Here is a 21,550-nt window from a genome sequence, read left to right as displayed (position 1 = left end):
GCACGTGCCACCGCAGTGTAGCATTTTCTGGTGCTGCCTGGACTTCAGCAATATTCCTCTGTTCCTCAGCTGCATTTTTCCTTCTCACACAAAATATAAAGGAAATAACCTGACCTTTACTCTTTTTAACCTCCATCTTTACTGCAGTATTTTTGAGGTCTCAGCTTTAGCTGGAATTGCATTAGTCCCTGTAAGCTGAGTGACCCAAGAGAGATTCAAATGCCACCCAGCTGATTTAGTAGCGCACCCACAGCTGGCAGCGTGTGTTTCTACTGGTGGTACACATCCACACATACCTCAGCGCACAAAACAAGATTTATTCTGCACCTGGACGAAAAAAAAAATTGAATGCAGGCCGTAAGCGCGGCTTTTGTTGTTGAATTTCTAGTAGCAAGTGACTAAATACTTCCATGTTTGTTCTATTGCCATGACAGTAACACAGTTCTGACCATGCGCGTAAATCTAGGAAAGGTCACTTAATCAAATAAACGGGCAAGGTCATAATTTGCTCATTTCGGGACCATCTTGAATGAGCATTTCCTGATCCGTTTGAAGGAATATGGTCAAAATCTAGCCTATTGTTGAATGGGATGGCTGACTTGGGGTGGAATATAACGCGAAATAGAGAAAAGAATGAGGTCTGACCATGGTTGCACTATTCATCTTGGTTTTTCAGCTAGAACCAACTACCAGGATGTTGGCCATCTCTTCCCCACCACCACCCTGGTATGTAAGTGTCAGCAGAGGAGGAGTTGTTACTACCTGGGATAGCACTCTGCATCTGCAGAAAACATATCAGGTAAGGAGGTTGGGGTTAGTGCAGTGACAGCAGAAGTAATTAAGCATCCCGATTACACTGGATCAATCACTCGCTGTAGGTCTATGTCTACACTGCAGGGTTTTTCAGAAATAAGTTATTTCCAATAAGAGCATTCATGCTGCAAGAGCATTTCGAAAATGAGCATTCACACTGGAGAGCCCAGTTTCGAAATAAGAGCAACTATGGGTTGCCTCCCTGGAGGACAATTAAGTCATAATTACCTCTGCTTAGTATACATTGAGTCAATTTTGAAACTGAAGTGAGGGGGTTGGTGAAAGTAATTCGTTTTGGTAGCTGCTATTTCAAGTTAAACGCCCTGTTATTCCAGAATAACAAGCTTTGCAGCGTGGGCACAAGGGTTTTCTCCCTTTTTTTTTTTTTTAAAAAGGGGGTTTTGCACAAAACAAAGCAAAAACCCCACAGTGAAGACAAGCCCTGAGAGAGTTCATCCTCTTTGTAGTAAGGAATAGCACTGGTTGGAACTGGAATTTTACTGAGGACTGTTTTCCAAGGGAAAACAGAGTTTCTGCAAGATTCAGAATTTGTTCAAGAAATTTTTAATTTTGCCCCCTCATATTTTTTTGTAGGGAAATGGAAATAGCAGCTTTAGCTCCCAGGGTACTCAGTTGCTCACCTGAAGGGGTGAGAAAAGAGCTAGATAAGTTCATGGCAGATAGGTCCATCAATGGCTATTAGCCCGGATGGGAAGGAATGGTATCCCTAGCTTCTGTTTGTCAGAAGCTGGAAATGGGTGATGGGGAGGGATCACTTGATGATTCCCTGTTCTGTTTGTTCTCTCTGAGGCATCTGGCATTGGCCACTGTTGGAAGACAGGCTATTGGGCCAGATGGACCTTTGGTCTGACCCAGCACTGTCATTCTTATGTTTGTTCTTGTGTTTGGAAGCTGGGATTAGCAGTGTCGGAGCTCCTGAGAAATTCCTGCAGAATGTCTTCTGTGGGAGATGAAAAATGCACTGCTCCTTGCAGAAAATCAGGGCATATTAACTTCGTTTGGGAAAGGATCTTTGGCTGTTTCAAGCTGAAGGTGGCACTAGTGTATTTCTTCTGAGAGAGATATCCTGCAGCTTTGTTTTGGTATTGTTTGGGTTTTTCTGAGTTCTCTTTTGCTGCTTGTTTTCTAACAGATTGCAGCAGATTCCAAAGGCTCACAAGCAGAAAAAAGAGGGTTGAAATTCTGTACCACAGATGCTGCGTACCTGGCAGATGTCCATAAAATCGCAATAGCCACCACCTGCCGAGATATTCACTTTTTTGACGTGTCCACAGCAAGCGTCTTGGAAGAGTTCCATTTGTACGGTACAAATGGGGGTGTTACTAATAGCAGGGACCCCTGTCCATGTTCCAGGTTCTATTCTGATGTTAGGGTAATCTAAAGCAGGCATCTGACTTCCAGCATTGCTTTCCAGGGAAAAACGCTCCAGGTTGTTCCCGGCAAAGACACAGGAGCCTGGGTATTTTGCAGAGCAAATTAAAGTCCTCAGTTGCTGCTCATTGTACTGGTGACCATCTGTCCCCTTGTCACTGGAACGGTCCCGTATTTTAGTGATCCGAAAGGCATCCCTACTTTTTTTAATGAAAGGGCTAATTGCCCCGTATTTACTCCTCCTGCTGAGCTGCCATTCCCCAAGTCAGCACAGCCACAGCTGCAGGTAAAAAGCACCAGGTGCCAGCCAAACAGCAAGTGCAGCAAACACTGACTGGTCAGGTGTGCAGGCAGCAGCAGGAGAGGGAGATAGAGGTAACGCAGGGTATGTTGCGGGGGGCTATAGTGTGTGTTCACCCCACTTGTCTAAGATCCTAAGGGGGACCAGATGCCACAGCAATGCTGGGCAGCTGGGGAGCCCCCCGGGGGCAGCTACCCCTGCAGCTGGGGAAACGCCTACAGGGAGGTAGCCCCATCCCGTGGCAGGGTAGCCTCCTGTAGAGCTGGAGACCTCCCCCACAAGGCAGCTGCCCTCACAGCTAGGGAAGTGTGTCCCCACATGCAAGATGGCAGCCCTGTTATTGGTGCCCCAGGTCATGGGGCAGCTGGGGAGCTGCACCTGCAGGGCAGCAGCCCAATATGCAGAGTAGGAGCCCCATGCACAAGACTGCTGCCCTGCACAGCCAGGGACCCCCCATTCCACTGGCAGGGTGGCAGTCCCTTTCCCAGCACAGATGAAGGGGAGTCTCAGCACCCCCTCCCCGCAGTAGGACAGCAGCCCCTGCAGGGCAACCACCCCTGAAGCCAGGGAGCTCTCCTGAAGAGTGGCAGCCCTGGTTGCTGGCAGCAGAGGACAGCCGGGGAGCTCCCCTGCAGGATGGCAGCCATTTTGTAACACCCCCCAGCGTGAAGCAGCTGGGGCGCCCTACAAGTGGGGCATCTGAGGAATCCCTCCCCCACTCTTCCACTGGAAGCAGCCCCATTCCTAACGTCCTGTTGCTCAGAACACCTAGGGAGCCCCCACTGCAGGGCAGCCGGCCCCACTTTCCTTCCAGGCTGCATTCCTGGTGCCCCATGGCTGGGCAGCCTCCCACTGAGCAGCTGCCCCCACAGTCAGGGAGGACCCCCATAGGCCTGCAGACTGCAGCCTTCACCCCTGGCGGTTCCTGTGCCTGCCAGCCAGCAGGCTGAAGTGCCCCTATCCGCAGATTCCCCTGACTCCACTCGGAAGCTGCAGCCCCTATACCCATGGAACCACTGCAGGGCAGAAGGCCTCATGTCCAGTGCCTCACTGCAGGACTGCAGCTGGGAGTGGCAAGACTTAATCCTGCATTCCCAGTGTACTCCCTGTGGAGGAGAAGCGTCTGGAGCCTATGGGGCAGAGTCAGGGCTGGAGCATCAAGTACTGATGAGGACGAGGCAGGTACTTCTAAAGAGCAGTAACTCCCTAATTTAAATACCTATATTTAATGTTTTGCCTATTAGTTATTGCAATCGACCGTGCAAATCCGATATTGGATGGATAAGCCATAGGAGAAGCTGCAGACTCAAACACTGCCCATAAATCCTCACCACCACTGCTAACCACCATCTCTTGAGATGAAAAGGAGCCATTGTAGTATTAGTTATAATGTAGTGTGTGTTTTAATGGGTGCTCAGTAAACTTAATGTTAAACCTAACCTGGTTTGGGGTCATATCCTCAATTAGCCTTAGTTAACATGGCCCCACTGAGAACAATGGAGCTATTCCAATTTTCCATCAGTTAAGGAGCTGCCAGTTTAGGTGTCGTGGATCTGATTCTGCATTGTCTCTGCAGTTTGTGTGCCCAGCAGAACTGAGGTACTCCCATTCTTGGGTGGTAGCATTTACCTTCTGCATGGGAGAAAGAGGCTCAATGAACCCTACTTAAATATATCCCAGCACAGCAACTGCTGGGGACGGATGAATGCAAGAAGTTATCAGAGATGGCTAAATTCCTGTCCGTTTCTAAATTTCACAGCATTTCATTGAGTGTTTGAGCCCAGCATTTTGGTTCATATCCCTCTCTAGTTATGATTATGTTGATGGTAATAAGAGTGCATGGGTGATGATGAAGATAGAAAAGGAAACTAGACCTCATCTGAGCCTCTGTCCGTTCATACATAACCAAAGAGTGTACATTGTTCACCGCCAATAACCGTGATGAGTTCTATGCGTCTCCATCTCCTTCCATGGACAGAATCGGGCCCTTTTCTATGTCTGTCTTGGAAAATGGATCTTGAGGAAGTGAAATAGAAAAAAAAAAAAGATGAGTATTTATAACATTTCTCTTTCTATCCCTCCAGCTCTGAAAAATGTTCCAACTTCATTGCACTACTGGTATAATGCAAAGGTAAAGTGGCACAGCGCTTCGGCTTCCAATAGGCACTCATAAAATGATCTGCAACTTTTATTGTTTCTCCCCAATGAGTAGAGGTGTTTTTTTCATCATTTGTGCCAAGCTATAACTCTTCGAGGCCAGGGCACAATCTAAGCTTGTCTTAGGTTTCAGACTCAAGACTCCATCTGGACTGGGGTCATAGCGCTTGTTTGCTACCATTCTTTTTATGAGTGACCAAGAAGCAGGTGAGAAGGAAATTTATTTTTTAAAGGAATAGCCAGGGTACACTCAGATTTGAAACTGGCATTTATTTAGAAAGATTTTCTAGCTCTAATCTACTTGGGAACCGAGGATTTGCAGCTTCATCGGCTTCAACATGGTGCTTCTAGCAGAGGAGGCCACCTGATGTTTCAGGGAAAGGCAAACCTGTGCACACTCCACCAGTTAGGTTCTTAGGCAATGGTGTCTACAGGGAGACATACAATGTTATCTGGAAGGGTAACACAGTCAATGTGTCTATAAAGGGAGCAGAATCGATCCTGCCTGTGCAGGAGATCAAGGCAGTTCCAGCTCACACCCTGTGGGGAAATTGGATTGTTAGCAGCTGGATGGGGCAGTGTGAGATGTCCTGCATACAGGGGTCAGGATTTGGGAAGGGAGCAGAGAGCCCTGCTCTTGGGGTGGAAGAGGCTCACACTGCAAGGCCGCATGTTTGGGATCTGGTGTGAGTATGTTTGGTATGGATGCACAGGTAGCATGAGGGGTGCAGCATTAGACCTCCAGCGTATGCACAGCACCCTACTCTGTGGGACATGGCAAGGTTTTCAGCAGTGAGTCAAGTGCAACTAAATTCTGTGCCTGTTTCATATAGAGAATGTTATCAGCTTCTCTGGGCAAATCCCAGCACTTCTCTCCTCTGTACTTTTGTTTCCCTGCCAGTCCTTAGGGAGTCGCTCCTTGCTGCTCTGGGGAGACGACGGCGGTGGCGTCCACCTGCTTTGGCTGCTGCACCCTCATCTGGGCATCTTTGAAAAGCCCTTCACAGAACAGTCGGGGCCGCAGAAAGTCTTCATGCAGGTGAGAACGGAAAGGAGCCTTCCGGAACTGTGCTAAATGGACCAGCCCTCCTTCCTCCCTGGCCACCTTACGGAAGCCTTAGCAAACAGAACCTAGGCTAGGAAAGATGGTCTGGTTGAGGTCAGGTTTAGTTAACACGGCCAAGTAGATGCGACTGTCCTCTCCCCATCAGCACAGCTACATCGGACAAGAATTCACAGACTTTCACCTCACCAAGTGCTGGCCTGCGCTCTCTCCCTGAGAGAATCCCAGTTCAAAGCAGTTAGCAGACAGTGGTGCCTAAGGGAGTAGGAGCTTTTCAGCTGCTAAGACAGGGGTCTGAGCCTTACAGACCATGGGCCATTTGCAGCCCAAGAAGGTCCACAGTCCAGCCCATATGGCTGCCAGAATATAAGTCCCTGTGGCCCTGGGTTGAGAGTTGTTCTATCCTTTCCCCAAGCCCAACCACTTCTCTACCTCTGCCCCACCTCTTTCCCCGCCCCCAGATCTGCCCTACCCATTGTTTGTGCAGTTCATCTTCCCCTGAAAGACGCAGCCTTTGGGATTAGTGGAGTGGGGGGCTGGCATGGTGTGGCAGCAGAGGTTGGGCCCTCCCTGTTCTCACCATGGAGGCGGGAGCCAGAGAGGAGTGATGCAGCAGCCTGGTCACTCCACTTCACCACAAAAAAGCAGTCCAGTAGCACTAAAGACTAACAAAATAATTTTTTAGGTGATGAGCTTTCATGGGGCAGACCCGCTTCTTCAGACTACAGTCATACCAGAACAGACTCAATATTTAAGGCACAGAGAACAAAAAATAGTTATCAAGGTTGACAAATCAGAAAAAATTTAATCAAACTGAGCAAATCAGAAGAGCAGAGGAGCAGTAGGAATGGGGAAAGTCAAGAGTCAGATAAAATAAAGTGTGTAAAAGAGCCCATACAATGACCCAGGTGTTTGGCGACCCGGTTAAAACCATGTGTTAATGTGTCGAATTTGAATATAAAAGAGAGCTCCGCACTCTCTCTTTGCAGCCAATTCTTAAAGCTCCTTTTCAATACAACACAGACTTTCAGGTCATTAACAGAATGGCCCGCTTCCACTCTCTGATTTGCTCACCTTGATTATCTTTTTCTGATTTGTCCTCCTTGATTACTGTTTTTGGTCCTCTGTGCCTTAAATATTGAGTCTGTTCTGGTCTGGCTATGGTCTGAAGAAGTGGGTCTGTCCCACGAAAGCTCACCTAATAAACCATTTTGCTAGTCTTTCAAGTGCTACTTGACTGCTTTTTGTTTTGATAGTGTATAGACTGGCACGGCTTCCTCTTTGTTACTATCCATTAAAGTGCTGGCTGACAGGCTTTTGAGTTAAGACCTTTTTGGTGTCTGTTTTGTGTCCATTCATTCTTTGTAGAAGCGTGTTTACTGTTTGTCCTATATACAAAGTATGTGGGTGTTGTTGGCACATGATGGCGGATATGATTTTAGTTTAGGAACATGAGAATTTGCCTGTGATTCTGCGAATAACCTGGTTAGGTCCAGGGATGGTCTGAAGAAGTGGGTCTGTCTCACAAAAGCTCACAACCTAATAAATTATTTTGTTAGTCTTTATAGTGCTACTGGACTGCTTTTTTGTTTTAATAGTATATAGACTAATATGGCTATCTCTCTGTCACACTTCACCACAGTATCCTATGGATGGGCCAGCTATACACACACCTCCTCTGGGCCACAGGAACCTGCTGGCAGCAGCATGGAGTTAGCAGCTGGAAGCTGCTCCAATCCCACTGTGCTGCCAGTGGAGGCAGGGGAGGTTCTAGGGGAAAGGTTAAATTACCCATGGGCAGCAGGTGGGTTTGAGAGGTGGGAGGGGGTCAGGCCCCCCACATCCAGAACCACTGCCAGAGGAGGTGCCTGCTGGCCGACAAGAAAGATTTGAGGACTGGCACTGGCCCTGAGGTAAATTGAGTTTGACACCTCTATTAAGGAGTACCAGATGCCTCCCCACTTCCCTCAGGCTCTCCCGCTAGCTCCATTCGAACACAGGGCTTCCCTCGTGGATAAAGCTGGACTAACCCTGAGATGTACCCAAGTAATACAGGGATTGGGACCCAAACGGCATAATTCTGTGGGTACTGCCTCAGTCAGGCCTCAGGTCTACTGGGCTGTTTTAAACTCCTCTACTAATGACCCTTCCCTCCATACACGCCTCATTGCTCTCAGCTCAGCTGTCAGACGGTGGCTTAGAAGTGACCCACTAGCCCATGTGTTAGCAAAACCAGACTGAAATGTCACCAGTTTTCCTTGTCAAGACAAACCTTCAGTCCTAAGTGAGCCAGGAGCCAAGCCCAGCTGTCCTCAGCCAGAGAAGTCAGCCCACAGCAGGATGTTTGTGGGCAGCATGAGGAGGATAAGCCAGAGAATCATCTCAGTTAAACAAGCGTTCCTAAGGGCCCACTAAATCCCTGAACCCCACTGTAGGCTATATGTTACCCTCCGATATCTACGTCTGCAAACAATGGACTTTGGTGTCCGTGAAATATTCATTTCTACAGAGCTGGGCAGGAGCTGCTATAAAAAAATCTTTAAAAGAAGAAAAATGTTTCCCCTTGAAATGCAAGAGCTGCCCAAGGTAAATTCACATCTGTTCAAAGGAAACAGCCTCGGATGCTGCCTTTGGCTGAGAGGAAAGGCCAAAACTTCTGAGAGCCCACTGTGCAGCACAAATTAAAGGGATGTCTCTAGCGTTCAGACTCTTCCAAGGTTCATGCCGAAGAATTGGAGGCTACAATAGCTCACAAGCCTGGGAGCAGTTTCTTACTGCTGTTCTCGGCCATAAATAGAAATGTTGTGGGTTATTTTTCGCACTTGGTGAGTGTGGGTGGAGGGAACTAGAGAAATCCTCCCCGACAAATTGTTTTCAAGGAGAGGCGAACATCACAGGTTTATGTCTGGTGGACAAGAATGTAGCAACAGTTCCAGACCCACCCTTTGATGCCCTAAGCCTTCAGACGTTCGGTTCTGGATCTGGATTGCGCATCTCAGGCTCATCTTTAATCCCATCATTGAGTCATTAATCACACTGCCCTGGGTCAAAATAGTCTGCTGGGCTGGGATGGCATCATAAACCTTGTTATTTATGGCCCAGGATTCGCCACATTTCACTGCCAAAACCCACATCTCTTTACAGAGTCCAACTCCTCTGTATTTCTCCCGGTCTGTATGCTTGCTGCCTCCATTTGTATTGCAATAGGTGATTGTGACATTTAAATCTGTTTTCGTCCAGGAAATTAAAGAGCATGGTAAGCTCCTGCAATATCAAGTTATCCCCAAGGTGCACGAGGAAGCTGTTTCCCAAATCCATTATGTAGCAGAGGGAGAGCTCATCATCACATCCTCAGGCAGTCCTAAGACCTCTGTGGTGATCATGGACGTGCACAGAAAGAGGAAAATTTACACCTGGAAAATCAAGAAGGTAGGGTCTTTCTTTTCAAACTCCACTCCCTGCAATGGTTTTACGCCAGAGCTCCTAACCTCTAGCATCAGGCCAAATGATCACAGTTGTGTATACTTTATAATATTATTATATGTCTGTTTTGATGTTCCCTGGAGTTTATCACCTCTTTGTATCTCACTCAGGTACTTATTTGCTTCCCTTTGCTTTAGTGTCTGGGCACTTCCCAATCTTTCATGTATTCAGATTCACAACACCCTGCTGAGTCTCAGGGCTGCTTTTTCCAGCTGGCTTTTCCCTCAAACTGTAGAGGCTCTTGCACTAAGCTCCAGAGGTCCCAGGTTTGAGTCTGCCTATGAGCAGTTATACATACACCAGTCGCTCCTAAACTTATCCCACCCTCCTGATCATCACCTTGTCCCGGTGAGTGCGCTTGCGTGTTCCAATGAACCCAAGAGCGATGCCATAGGGAGTCTGGTGCTCTCAGCAGGGTCACCCATGGCGGCAAGGTCAAAGGGGAGAGTCCAGACATAGAAAAGTCCTTAAAGTCCTCAAGGGCAGAACAGGTGGCAAGGGTCAGGCCCTGAGTCAGCTGCCCCTTTCTCCCTTCCCCGCTGGCAGCCTTCCACAAGCCTGACAAGGCTCTTAGTGCACATTGTCCCTCTTCGGTCAGCGGATGCACTGCTGGTGAGCCCATGCACCACTGGCCCAAGGAGGAGAGTGTGGACATTCATCACCATAATAAATACTGCAGTGTCTCTAAGTCGACCTAATTTCCTGTGGTGTAGCCGTAACTTAAGTGATTTATTGGCCCAAGTTAGTTGCCTAAAACAGCAGATAGGCACATCATGGGACTTTCCAAGGACCTAGCATGGCTTAGGTGCCTAACCTGCTCACATTGATTTCAACAGGAGTTGTGCTGTTTTAATTCAATATGAAAAAACACAGCATTATAGTTTACTACAGGATGAACCTCTCTAATCCAGCACCCTCGGGACAAGAGGATTTGTTGGACCACGGGAGGTCACTATTGTCCAGCAGCATGACCAACACTTCCACTGCTTACTGGGCTCTTAGAAGACATTTGGGGGTAAATTAGAGCTAAATAACAGCACAGGGCACTGAGAGCCAGGACTCGTGGCTCTAAACAAACTTCATGGGCCCACGATAAACTTGGCCACACCCACGATAAGTGGTCATCCAGCTAACTAAAATCACGCCAGATTACGGATATTGCCAGACGAGAGAATTTTAGATTAGAGACGTTGAAGCTGTAGTTAACAGTTCTATTTAACAATCAAAGCAACAGTATAGATCCACTCCACAAAGCTTAATGAAATCCAGGAAAAAATAGTGTTTGAAACTAAATCTTTGGAAGCATCTAAATGAGCTCCATTCCAGTCATTGTGTTTTTGCAATTGGATAGTTAAACAAAACTTCGAAATGCTGAAATCAAAACAGGCCTTTTCCCCGTTCTGGTGTACAATCACAGAAAAGTGTAGTCATGGAAAGAAAGCATTGGAGCTCTCTTATCCAAACAAATTCTAATTGCAAAGAGCAAAGGTTTCCTCTGTGTGTCTGAGTAGATTATGTGAGACTGGGGAAAAGTGCCTTTTTAATCATAATATTTAAGAGCTGCTTTGCGACTCTACATTATTCCCAGTATCCTTTCTTTACCAGTCATGGACACAAAAGTAATAACTTCTGGTATCTGAATCACAAGGGAAAAACACTGTTCCTAAATGCTGGGCAGATATTCTCCATGGAGATGTGAGATATAAAGAACACTGGCAGCTGCACATTAATGGATGAGGTAGGCCTTGCTGGTGTGCACTAAAGGCTCTCTAGTGTGCTTTAATGGGCCTGGTCTATGCTACAGAGTTACTTTGGTATAATTACGTCACTTGGATGTGAAAAATCCACACCTTTGAGAGACGTAGTTATACTAACTTAACCCGACAGCTCTGTGTCAGCAGGAGAATGTCTCCTACTGACATAGCTACCACCTGTCAGTGAGGTGAATTAATGATGCAAATGAGGGAGCTCTCTCCCGCTGGTGTAGAGCACCTCGCCTGAGTGCTATAGCAGGTCCATTGGTGCAGCTCGGTCGATGGAGTGTTTTAAGTGTAGACAGGCCCTGAGCCTCTTTCTAGTCAGGTCTCTGTGCACTGCCCAGCTCAATCTACAGACACTCTGCACAGTCTCATTCCACAGATGCTCTGCACGTACTCTGTAAATGTTTTCAAAACATGTATTGCTTTTCTCCCCCCTGTTTTTTCCTAGGGTGTAAATTGCTTCGACTACTGCCGATCCCTGAAGCTGCTGGTGACTGGAGGGGCGAATCACTCTGTGCATCTCTGGAACCGATACATCACGAGCTGGCCAGTTGCTACCTTTCAGGGACATCATGCGACAATTCTGGCAGTTGCTATCCATGAGCTCCGAGGACACATATTCAGCTACTCCAAGGACTCGGTTTGTCATACCTGGGATCGCTTTTAGCCAGCGCTGCTCCTTCTTTAATAGCAATGTTCCCCTCTCGTTCTCTTGTTCACTGGGCCCCATGCCGGATGGAAGTTTGAAACTTTACTGGGTCAGTATCTGGGTAGCAGACCACCAATGAGCATGGAGGTCCTGCAGCAGGCAATGTGGGGTTTCAGTAGGGGGCACGCTTCCAACTGAGTCATGACAGAATGAACCCCTGACTCCACATGTAATCTGGGTGCTCACTCCCAGGGGGGCAGCTTTTGGCTGGGTGGGAAAACCCAGGCAGTCCCAGCCATTTTGGGATCCTGGAAGACTCTAAGACACTTTTCATAAGAATAGGTGTTCTGGCACCAGCACCTTTGTCAGATTCCTGCCCCTTCTGTCTCCCACAATCCTACCAGCCATTTCACTTGGTTCCTGAGATGTACTGCTCCAGTACACCATTCTTCCCTTCCTGTGCTACAGCACTGCCAGGTTTCACTCCCTAGGTGGGTAAAGCCATTTCCATGTATTCCTCACCTACCTTACCGGTGCGTTGTAATATGAACTGAGATCCTGGGCTGAAAGACATCATGGACAGTCACAGTATTTTTATTCCAATACCAAAGTGTATGGTATAGCTAGAGACAGGGAATAAATGTGCAGCTGTTTTTGAGGCAATAGAAGCTTTTTTAGCTCCTTTTGAGGTGGCTACTATCATGGGTATTTGCGTTTTTTTCAGGCAATTGGCGGGGGGGGTGCCTTGCTCAGTGATCATAGCAGCTCAGTGGTTTGCGTATTGGCCTGCTAAACCCACTATTGAAAGTTCAGTTCTTGAGGGGGCCAATTAGATACCTGGGACAAATTGATTTTTTTAAAAAAAGGGATGATGATTGGTCCTGCCAAAAGGGCAGGGGACTGGACTTGATGATCTGCTGAGGTCCCTTCCATTCCTATGAGATGTGTGTATAGCAATTAAGAATTCTAAGCCAAATAAGTTGCTTAAAAAATGCATGTACCTTTCTCACAGCTGGGCAGTGGGGCTAGTGAAAACAAATATGATTACATTCTGTATATCCGTAAGAATCAGGGGTTGCAAGCAAAAAGTTTCTTAGGGAGTAAGTGCATGGGACTGTGAAACAGGGAATATGATACTTGTCTGCCCTTCCAGACACAGAAAAGCACTTACCCAGCTACGGAGCTGTGTGAAACATTTTGGTCACATTTTTTAAAATGCAAATTCAGTAACTCTGAAACATTTTGCGAATTGGTGTTGGTTTGATAGAATTGCTTGTTTTGAAATAAAAGAGAACAAAATTAAAATACTTCCCTTTGACATTTTGAAATGGTCAGAACACAAACAAAATCTCAAAATGTTTTGTTTGTCGCAAAATCTTATTTTTTTTTTTCCTTTTTGATTGGTTGCAATTGGCAAAACTTTTAGTTTTCAGTTCAGCCAGAAACAATCTTTTTTGTTTTCACTTTTGAAATTGCCAGCAAACCAAAAACCAGTCTTTGCCCTGTGCTACTAGTGATTAAGAAGCACTTTGAGAAGCTCAGGTGCAAGTTTCACGGTGCATGCAATTTATTGTAACTGGACTCGCTTCAGCTGTGCCCTTCACTCTGCCAGAAGATGGGGTGCAAAAGGAAGCACATAAGTGACAAAACATCCCGAAGCACAATCATGTGTCACTCCATGATAAACAGAAAAAAATCTTCCTGAGCCACAAAGTTCAGATCTGACTTTTCCTGAAATTGGGGAGTTCACAGAGCCACTAGAAGCCACCACTAGCAAACAACAACCATGGCACATCAGTCACCCAGCTTCTCTTTCCTTTTCTCAGGTCCTGAGAGTCTGGGATACTTTCTCCCAGGCTTGTCTGCAGACACTGGCACTCAAGTTTCCATGGGTCCAGCCAAGACAAACACTAGAACAGGGCAAATTTCCCTTCTTGCTCATCCAGCAGTCTCCCCACTGCCTCTTGGTTTCCTGTGCTGATTATATTGGATTGTGGAAGCTCGCTCATGTCAGTCCTGAGGAAGAATTGCTGGCTACCCACAATGCCCCATTAGGCTGTGCTCTGTATAACACCTTCTTCCACCAGGTCAGCACTACTGATAACTTGATTGATCATTGCTTTCTGCGTACGAATGCAGAGTATAAACACCTTTATGTGTTTGCACAGGAGATACTCATTTGGTCTATTCTAGGTATGCAGATAACTGAGACAATCAGCTCTAGATTTTCGATGCTCTAAAGTTTGGGGGAAGTTGGGATCCAGTGGTTTGGTTGAGGTGCATCTCTGATTTCTAGTTTCTGCAAGGGAAACCAGTTCCAGGAAAGTAATTGTAAACATATCATTATCAGTTGTATTTCTTCTCTCCATGTGACTTTTCCAGTCCACTTAGTGAAATTACTGGCTTTCCCAGTTACCAGAGGCAAGTGTTCCATCATCAATTTGAAAATCCAGTTGGGACAGATTTTTAGATGTGCTCATGTGCTTTTTCACACTTTGGACTTGTGTTGCACCTTTCCTAATGCAGGCACACAACTCTGATTTGCATATCTATCAGAGAAGTGTACCTGTGAGCTGGTGTCTGTGTGTAAGTTAAGTCTACATGTGCCAAAAAGGATGCAGTCGGAAGATGCAGGCAAAAGCATACAAGCATGTTTGCAAATCTGATCCATTGCCACAAGCACTGTCCCCCAATACAACAGATCAGCAGTCGTGGTGTGCAAGCCAGAGAAGAACCCAGCTCCATTCCTTCTCAACGGTACTGGCCAGAAGGGTTTTGGCAGCCCCAGTGCTACAACAAAGGCTGAGGAGCAAAGCTGCTTTGGTGGCTCCATGGCCTAATGGGAGCATCCCTTTCCCTGAATCCCCATGGAGCTCTTCAATCAAGAGCTCACTCTCCCAGCTGCATGAGGCTGCCAGGATTCTAAAGTGCTTTGCTCCCTGTGTACTGAACCCTGAAATCCTGAACTGGTCGTCACTCAGGCAAAGTTCCTATTGTGGTGAAGGGATCTCCGCCTTTATTAGCACTAACCGTCTACTAGGTTGATTTCCATAAAATGTTACAGACCAAGTGCCTAAGGAATTTTATAGGACTTTTACCTAAGTATGTCAACACATCAAAGTTATTTCAAAACAGCAGCTACTACTTCAAAATAACTGTGAGCGTTCATAGAACCCAGCTGCTCTTTCAAAATGTTTTGAAATAGTGGATGCTCTCTCACAACCCTCCACCCCGACAAAAAAATATTCCAGGGGCCTTTTAAATCTTCTCCATCTTCATGGGACCCTGAGTTCCCGGGGTGGTGTGGTTTGAGCTGTATCCTCTTCGGCTGCAGCATGTTTCCGTGTCATATTTTGGGAGCTCTGAGGGAACGGGAGCTGCTGCCAGGAAATGCAAGAAAAGGCTATAAAACCAAGGACTCTACACTCTTTTTAGGCGGGGTCTTTGAATATTAAACTGACCCTGGACAAGTACTAATTAATGCATAGCGTCGGCTGGGAACAATTTGTTATAGCTTTGCCTTCGCTGCAAGTTTTTAAAAAATCCCATTGGCTCAGGAAACATGTCTGCAGAATACTCTCCAGCCTCTCCCACCCTGGGCAGGGCAGTTCTTGGCGTTTGCAGCTTAGTAACTTTGCCATCTTGACATCCATCTGTGAAATTAATGGGAAGCCAAAGGATCTGGCTTGTCAGCGTGTGGGACTGAAACTGGTGCCTTAGGGGTGAAAGCCATGAGCCTCCACTGCAGGGGTGGGGCACCTCCAGTCCAGGCTGCAGATCACAGCTGGTCTGGATCCAGACCCTGAGGGGTGGGGCTCCGCTCCCCAGCATCTGGCCCACAGTGGGATGGAGGGGGAGCCCCAGGCAGGCCGGATTCAGGCTGAATGTTCTGCCAGGAGCCGGGGTGAGCTGGAAGCAGCTCCATGCAGCACTGCTGCTGTTCTCTGTCCCCCTGGCTGGGTAAATGCAGTGCCAGAAACTGTTTGTGGAAGGGTTTCCCTGGTGCTCCCATTGGCTGGATTTTGGCTAATGGGAGCAGTGGAAGATGGTACCTGGGAGAGGCCTGGAGAGTGGAGCCAGGTAAGTGGACCCTCTCCTTATGGCCAGCCCCTGCATCCCCATCCCACCCCCACCCCTGCTCTGCTCCTGTACCCCCACTCTGTCTCGCCCAGTTCTCCCACCCCCCATCTGCTACTCCACCCGCTCCCGCCCAGCTCTCCCATCCCACCAGCTGCTCCTGCACCCACCTCCTGCGCAGCTCTCCCACCCCCAGGCTTCTCCCCTCTGGCCAGACTCTGCACCTACTCTTGCTTCAGCACCCTTCCCCCAGCCAGACATCACACCCCCAGTGCACTGCTGGCACCACTGCTGCCTTTTGGACCTCCCATCCTCAGTCCTCTCCTGCACCCTCCACACACACCTGCCTTCTCTAGCAGCCCCCTCCCACAAACTGAACCCCTTGGTCTGGCCTCGCCCCAGAGCTTGGGGAGCTCAGAAAATGTATTAACTCTGGGACCCCAAAAGAGTTAAACTGGCCTGTGGGAAACCCTGAAGCTAGGTCATGAGGACAGGCCACTGGACTCAATGAGCTCTCAGGGACCCTTCCAGTCCTAGTATTCAAAGAAAGTTGGACTGGGCACAGCACTGCAGGGGAAAGATTGCAGGAAACAATCCTACACTGTCCCCAGTTGACTTCACAAGTGGGTATCGGGTGTGATTTCAGTGATTCACAGGTACATGGCAGTCTAGCTGCCTTGGACAAGTTACTGCCTGTGTTATAGGTTGGTTGAAGAGGGGAAATTGGCTTTTCTGCCTGAACTGGTGGACTGATGTGCCATCCTGGGAAGATGAAGTCCTGCTCCAAATGGAAGCACCATTCCGCACCTCTCCTCGGGGCTCTCCATCTTAGCAAAATGCAAAGCAACTCGAAACCAAAGCATTCCAAACCGTGCTGTCTCTGCTGACAGGTGGTGACAGGATGTGACGACTCCACTGTTGCCATGTGGGATGTGGTGACAGGAGCCAAATGCCTCCTCATAAACAATGCCCATGGGAAGGAAGAGGTTACATGCATGGCCTTGGACAACTCCCAGCACCGGCTTATTACAGCAGCACGGAATGGAACCATAAAGGTTTGTTCACTGAAACAAAATACAACTTACCTTGCAAAAAAAAAATTCCTTTGCCCTTCCATCATTCCCAGGATGCAGAGCTGGGAGGAGTCATTCCCATGCTTTGCCTAAAACCTAGCCCACATGGGCTGTAGCAGGTCAGAAGGTAGCCTCTGTTCTGGTGTCTGCTATTTTCACAAAACCAACTCAGCACAAAATCTCTCAGGTTTGGCTGTCCAGGGGTTCCTCCTTAAGGTTTGATCAGCTCACACCTGAGGTCCTCTCTCCAGACTGACATTCCCACCTCTCTGACCTCTTGATAGGACTCATAAGCCAGCTGTCCCAGAGAGTCAGCAGAACACACTTTACATTTTCCAGCAGCTTGCTATTTGCTCACAGGGTCAGATTGTCAGTCAAACACTGTCAGTTCCCTACATACAGAACACTGGACCGACAGAAAGCACTGTGTTGCTTGTACTATGATGAATCTTTATAACAAGCATTACAAAGCTCTGATGAATCTACTTGGTGTGACAGTCAGCATATAGACCCAACCTCAGTATTCTGCTCTGGTATCAAATAGGAACTTCTCTGAAGTTTTTGGATGTGACTAGAATCTAGTTTTAATTCAGCTTGTCTTTAAACTGTATGCTCTTTGAGACAGAGATCATCTTCTGTAACTTTTCTTCCCTTTCTGACACCAGGCACCAGAGCGGAGGGGCAAGACAAGATAAGGCTAAAATTGTGGGTGGATAAAACGAAATACATTTTCTTTTGAACAGGTCTGGGATATGCAAACTGGCCACAACTTGCACCAGCTGGAGGTAGTGGAAGAAACTGAAGTCACGGGACTCATAGCATTGCAGAATCAAACATTGCTTGCAGTGGGATGGAATCGGAAAATCGTCCTTTATGACTTCTGCGATCCTGGGGTGCGTAAAGGAGGATGAATGGAATGGTAATGGGAATAGCTACCTTGTTAAAGAGCATGGAACTATTTGAGTGTGTTCGAACTAACAAGAGCTGTCCTTCTGTTACACCCATGGAAGTGACATTGGAGTAAGTGGGTAAAAACCTCAGTGAGGTCATGAGAAACCACAGCTGCTTGCATCAGCCCTGAACATGCCTCTGCATGTCCATGTGGCAGCACTCTAGAAGAGCCTGGTGGAAGGCAAATGTATTGGGAGCTGGGTCAGTGACTATTTATTCCCCACATAGACTCACAGAGTGTGGCCCAACAGCCATGCCAGGCAGCTGGGACTCATTAAGAATCAGCCTGCAGCAAAAAGGCTGATCGGACACCTGCTGCCAATTAATGCCTTTTGGCTCACTATGCAAGGCTCCCCCCAGGCAGAAGGGAGAAGGAGATGAGAAGTGGACCAGGAACAGAGGCTGGGGGACTGAGATTCGGAAGTGAAAAGTGGCTCAATGAGGCACAGGGGGAAGGTGCGAGAGGGAAGTGTGAGAGATGTGGCCCAGGGAAAGGCTGCTGTGTTTGAGGCAGGGGAAATGCCCCGTCAGCTGCCTCCCATCTAGGGCCCAGAGTAGTGGACAGACCTGGGTTCCCCTCACCCTTCCCCTGGAGAGCCATGCCAGTGGAAGAACAGGGGCATCTGAACCTTCTGAATGGGGCTTGCTGTCCCCCTTGGGACTTGCCTATGATGAGAATGGTTTGGTAAATGGAGACCCTTGCCTCTGAAAACCCAAGGCAGCAGAAGGGCCTCTGTGAGTCTCTGAGGCAAACACTAAAATCCTGCAAGAAGCTCAGAACCTCAAGGGGGCTGACAAGGGAATTGTCACATTTATGAATGGAATGAGTCAAACCTGAGCTTTAGTCCATTCTTTGCCTGTTTGCAGGTGCTGTATGTTCCTGCGCACCCTTCTTGGAAGGGTGGGAGGCTGCACAAAGATGACATCCTGGCGGTGGACTATTGTCCTTCTCTGGGGCTCCTGGCTTCAGCCAGCTTTGACGGTGAAATTATCGTGTGGGATGTGCAATCGCAGAGTGTGTATCTCTACCTCAGGCAGACTCAACCCGAAAGGTATCATTTTGTTATGAAATGACTTACGGTGACATCTGTGGGCCGGGACCAGTCACATGTTTGTCAGGTGTTACAGAGTTGCATCATTTCCACGTTACACCTTTTATTGTTCTAACAAAAAGAATGAAAGGGAATGGATGTTTTTCTCAGAGTCTTGCTGCTTGAAATGTTGTTGCCGCATGTCCCTCAAACATTCTGCTTGATTATCTTCCTTCACAATTATCCTGCTGGGTTTGTGCAGTGGTGGGAGGGATTTATTTATTTTTATTTACAAACCAGATGCTTTAACGAAAGAATCTGCATTGTCCTCCCTGTCTGTGATCATCTCAGCAAGCTGGACAAACGGGGAAGGTTTCTTGCAAAACGTTAAGCACCATCCTAAGAACATTTAGTGTTTGCAAAGTGCTTTGAAGACGGAAAGTAACTAGAGCAGCCAAGAACATAAGGAGCCTGCTGGTTTGAACAGTGACTCTGGGAAAGCACATGGGCAGCTAGCCTCTTTAAATCCCTTGGGACAGCTGCTCAGGAGGTGTAAACGTATTGTAACATCACTGGCTTCAATGGAGTGCTCATACCACTGGAGGATCTCCCTCAACTGAGGCTAAATTGGACCCAATCCTGCAGGACATGGAAGCAAACCAGAATTTTGAGAGTAGATGGTTTCCAGGATAGGGTCCATTAAATTCAGGCCAACCTCTACGGGTTTGGTCTAAGACTACGGGAGGATAAAAGAGAGGTCTATAAAATCATGACTGGTGGGGAAAAAGTGAATAAGGAAAAGTTATTTACTTGTTCCCATAACATAAGAACTAGGGGTCACCAAATGAAATGAATGGGTATCCAGTTTAAAGCTAACAAGAGTAAGATTTTCTTCACATGGCACATGGTAGGCCTATGAAACTGCTTGCCGGAGGATGTTGTGACGAGCAGGACTTTCACAGGGTGCAAAAAAGAGCTAGATAAATTCATGGAGGACAGGTCCATCAACAGCTATTAGCCAGGATGGGTAGGAAAGGCGTCTTTAGCGTCCATTTGTCAGAGACTGGAAATGGATGACGGGAGAGGGATCACTCAGTGATTACCTGTTCTGGTCACTCCCTCTGGGGCATCTGGCATTGGCCGCTACTGGAAGACAGGACACTGGGCTTGATGGACCTTTGGACTGACCCAGTTTGACCATTCAAATGTTCTTATAATCAACACCAGGGGTCAGCAATACCCAGCACAGGTGCCAAGAGTGGCACGCAAGTTTTATCAGCACGCAAGGCAGAAGCTCAGCTGTTATTTCGAAATAACTCTGCAGTGTAGACGTAGTCTTAGTGACTTTAAAAAGTATCACCGGCACTCAGACCCTACGTAGAGGTCAAAGGTCACTTGTCAGCACTCCACCGCGGGAAGGTTGCTGACCCCTGATCTGCACTAAGTGTGACTTGTATTTCACATCCATACATGGGATTTATGCCTCTCCATGGATTATACCTGGACTATGGACACCCACTGACTGCCACCTGAGCCAATGACTGAGAACAACTGGAGCTCTAGCTCCATCCTTGATGTACCAGCTGGGTGGGGATGCAACAGTTTGCTGCAGATATTGGCTGACAGTGAGCTGAGATCATCAGGACTCATCTTCAACAGTCCTGGCAGAAGCTGACCCTTCATAAACACACTGAGCCCATCTACCCCGCACGGTTACAGCAGCGTGATTTCCTTTTCCATTCCTGCCCTGGCTCGCTCTAAAATGCTGCCAATGGGCCTGCTCCAACGTCCCTTGATATCAAAGGGAAGACGCATGTTGCTACAATGGGCTTTGGATCAGGCCTGCGGTTTCCAGTGGTGTGTGGAGTAATGACATACTAGCGGGCTCATAAGGGACACTGAAGGAAATTACATCCTCTGCACAGATTTTGGAAAGGAGCCAGGTGCAATTCTTCCCCCAGGTTTAGGCGTGTCAGTGACATGATATGAAACACCTCACCATGAGCTTCCAGCTCAGGAGACGCTCCCTTTTCCTTTGCACGGAACAAAATATTGCAAAACATCTTTGAAATTTATACCAGCTCGACCTCAGTCCTGCCGTAAGCCCCATGTGGGCAGGCCACCTGCGCTGATACAGGGTCTCATTCGCTTCACTCAGGCTTTCAAGGGCACAGCCACTCACATGCTACCTGGGCCTCCGTTCAGATCTGCTTTGGATCTCCTGCTTCCAGCACTCTGAGGCCTGTTGATCAAGTTTTGAAGACAATGTCGAGCTTTGTGGGATGCTGACCAGCCAGTGTGTACAGAGGGTTATTTATCTGAGGAGTCTCCTATATAAATTGGCACGAATAGTTCAATAAAAAAATTATTAAATGTGTGGCTTGTTTTTGATTTATGTCTGTGTCAAGGAAGCAACCACAGGAAAAGCTTAGTATCCCCTAAGGCAACCTTATTTATAGTTCTGGGCTTCTCCCCTTCTTTCCAATGGGAATAACTAGCTCTTGAAAAAAATACTGGGTGTTTTGACTCGTGTGATGAAGTGTGGTGTGTGAGGATTTTACTCCCCTGATTAGGTTGCATGTGTTTTCTGATGCCCTGTAGTAACACCAGGTTGGTGCCTCCGTTTCCCTAAGTCTTCGGAGGCACAACATCAGTGCATACTGTTAGTGGGAGTTTCAGGGTGATGACTTCTCACACGTAGACAATGGAAGTTCCTGACCTTTGCCACCAGGTGACACCTTTGTTCCCCACGAAACAGAACAAAGGAGGGAGGACGGGCTGGGCTGGTTTGAACTGGAAA

At 47.6% G+C, this 21,550-nt stretch overlaps 1 protein-coding gene across 1 annotated transcript in view; it reads left to right on the top strand.

Moving 5' to 3' along the window:
* Positions 1-681: 681 nt before the first annotated feature.
* The window catches only part of LOC142023560 (cilia- and flagella-associated protein 337-like), a 58,956-nt gene continuing 38,087 nt past the window's right edge, over positions 682-21,550 (top strand). Inside the window, exons 1-10 of the mRNA XM_075014643.1 lie at positions 682-799; positions 1,967-2,138; positions 4,591-4,637; positions 5,565-5,702; positions 8,967-9,155; positions 11,418-11,609; positions 13,445-13,705; positions 16,586-16,750; positions 17,512-17,661; positions 18,587-18,771. Coding sequence (XP_074870744.1) covers positions 695-799; positions 1,967-2,138; positions 4,591-4,637; positions 5,565-5,702; positions 8,967-9,155; positions 11,418-11,609; positions 13,445-13,705; positions 16,586-16,750; positions 17,512-17,661; positions 18,587-18,771 — 1,604 coding nt within the window. The 5' untranslated portion in view covers positions 682-694. The remainder of the gene's footprint in view (positions 800-1,966; positions 2,139-4,590; positions 4,638-5,564; positions 5,703-8,966; positions 9,156-11,417; positions 11,610-13,444; positions 13,706-16,585; positions 16,751-17,511; positions 17,662-18,586; positions 18,772-21,550) is intronic.

Source organism: Carettochelys insculpta, chromosome 20 (genome assembly GCF_033958435.1).
Source record: "Carettochelys insculpta isolate YL-2023 chromosome 20, ASM3395843v1, whole genome shotgun sequence".
Classification (NCBI taxonomy): domain Eukaryota; kingdom Metazoa; phylum Chordata; order Testudines; family Carettochelyidae; genus Carettochelys; species Carettochelys insculpta.
This window is presented reverse-complemented; position numbering and strand designations above follow the sequence as displayed.